Genomic DNA, 2,351 nt, shown 5'->3' with positions numbered 1-2,351 from the left:
GGAAGGATGTAAAAATGTTAATGATCACTTTATTTTTTTTATTGCTAGATCTACAGTGGAAGTCTGGGCACATGGCGGAGAGTCTAACAAATATGCCTCGTCATTCCCTTTATATCATAATCGGTGCCCTCTGCGTTGCATTTGTTCTCATGCTGATCATTCTGATTGTGGGGATATGCCGTATCAGCCGCATTGAATACCAAGGCTCTTCCAGGCCAGCCTATGAGGAGTTTTACAACTGTAGAAGCATCGATAGTGAATTCAGTAGTGCAATTGCATCTATCCGACATGCCAGGTTTGTTGTGTGGGGAAGGGAAAGTATCTCTTTGCTATATGTACTTCCAATACTGATGTAGTCACATAGCATTCACTAATTGCTACTGAGAAATCTCAAGGTTGTACCACTTTGATACTGGAAGGTGATTTCATTTCCATTCCTTTCCTTAGTTAAAGGCACTTCATCTGACGTCAGTAGAGTTGTTCTGGATTTATTGGATTTGTAGTGTAATTGGGGGGGTAGGATCTATACCTTTTTACCAGTCATTGATGTCTTACAGTTTGGGAAATATCTTTTTTTTGGTTTCTTTTTTCATTTACATCAATGGGGGCCAAACTTTTTGGCAGGCATACCACAAATTAGCTGTGCACCCTTCCTGAGGGCCAATGCAAGCCTTTTCCTCTGCCTGATCTGCTGCTGTGCTTTTTGTTCCTTACTCTGTGCTCCCCACCATGTGCTCTCCTGCTCTGCTTTCTGTTTCCTGCTCTCTGTTTCCTGCCTGATCTCCAGCTTTGCATTTTTTTCCTGCCCGATTTGCTGCTATTCTTTCTGTCCCCTCCCTCCTTGATCTGTTGCATGCTTCACACAGAACCTGCCTATGCCACTTGTGCTGCAGATTGGCTGCTTTAGATGTAGTCACTTATTTTTGAATATGTATTGGTATTGCTGCACATAATTTAAAAATTAATTTTGCAGTCAAAACAAAAGTTTCACAAAAGATTAATTAAAATACTAATGATTACTTGTTTGAGACTAAATCACTAGACCATATCCTGTATAACTCTGGCCAACTCCTACCCTCTGAAGTTCTTGAAGAAGGCAGATTAATTATAGAAAGGATTTTAAAAGAAAGTTGCACACATTTTGTTCAACATAGTCTAAATAAAATGGTCTAAATAAAATCAAAGTATTTCAAACCAAACATTGAGTGAAATGCATCTGAAATTAAAATGTGTAGCTCAGAACACGTATTTGTGATCTGGTAATGATAGATATCTTGCTGACACATTCACTGTGGGAAACTATTGTATTAGTTTGTAAAGTGGTTTCCATTTTGCTGTAGTACTGGATTTAACAAATGAAAGAAAATGTTTGTTTAGAGTAAACGTACATAAATTGAGTATTTAATTTCAGTATTCAGTCAAATTCCAAAGAATTGGACATGGTATTAGTCTGCAGCTAAGTTAGAAGGCAAATAATGAACAAAGAAACTGGAGATAGTTGCATATATCATATGTGATCATTTTAAACAGCAAGTTAAAAGCACCAGTTATCAGTACACATGAGGATGGGAATTTTCTATCTTTCTTACCATGGCTGCTTGCCCCCTGGCTTTCTGGGATGCTGGCATTTCTTGCTACCTTGAGTTTTTTCCTTCCTTAACAATTCCACCACTCCCTGCACATCTCTTTAGCTATTCTTCTAAATATTGCCAGTCATCTGCCATGGTGTATGAGTAATATACTAGTCAGGGATTGCCAGAGTGGAGCATGGTTTGACTGTGCCACTTCTGGTCCAATCTGTCCCGTACAGCAGAAGTTGCACAATGGGTGGTGTTTGACTCGGCTATGACAGCTCTAGCCTATCCATATCCACCTAGAGAATCATCTGCTGAGGAAATCTGGATGGTCCCATGGTACTGAGTGGAGAGAAAAAAAAGACTCAGAATTGAAACCCAGAGACTAGCTCAGCTGGGAGGTTCAGCACTGAGGAAGATGCCTCTAACATGGGTTCTCTTCCTGCTTAAAACATTGTGGACCAGGAGTAATTCCATTTAGGACAGTGAAGTACATAGACATAAAATAGGTGCAAGTGAAATTAGACACTTTATATCCTTCAATAATTGTCTTCCTTATTTTGTACTGAGTTCTATAAAAGGAAGCCATTTCCTAGTAGATATGTTAAATATTTTGTTTGCTTTGCTAATTATGATTTTCAACTTGATGCCCAAAGTATGAAGGGCTTGACTCTGATCTTCCTCTTACACCAGAACAATTACATTGATTTCTTGGGATTACTCTCGATTTAAATTAGTATAACCAAGATCTAACTTGGGCTCTGGTTCTTGACATAT

General features: G+C 38.8%; 1 protein-coding gene across 1 annotated transcript in view; it reads left to right on the top strand.

Annotated features, from left to right (window-relative positions):
* LOC102387122 (delta and Notch-like epidermal growth factor-related receptor) overlaps positions 1-2,351 on the top strand; it is a 77,340-nt gene that overhangs the window by 66,487 nt on the left and 8,502 nt on the right. The window contains exon 6 of the mRNA XM_025215736.1: positions 49-295. Coding sequence (XP_025071521.1) covers positions 49-295 — 247 coding nt within the window. The remainder of the gene's footprint in view (positions 1-48; positions 296-2,351) is intronic.

This window comes from Alligator sinensis, unplaced genomic scaffold (assembly GCF_000455745.1).
Source record: "Alligator sinensis unplaced genomic scaffold, ASM45574v1 scaffold836_1, whole genome shotgun sequence".
NCBI classification, from domain to species: Eukaryota; Metazoa; Chordata; order Crocodylia; family Alligatoridae; genus Alligator; species Alligator sinensis.
This window is presented reverse-complemented; position numbering and strand designations above follow the sequence as displayed.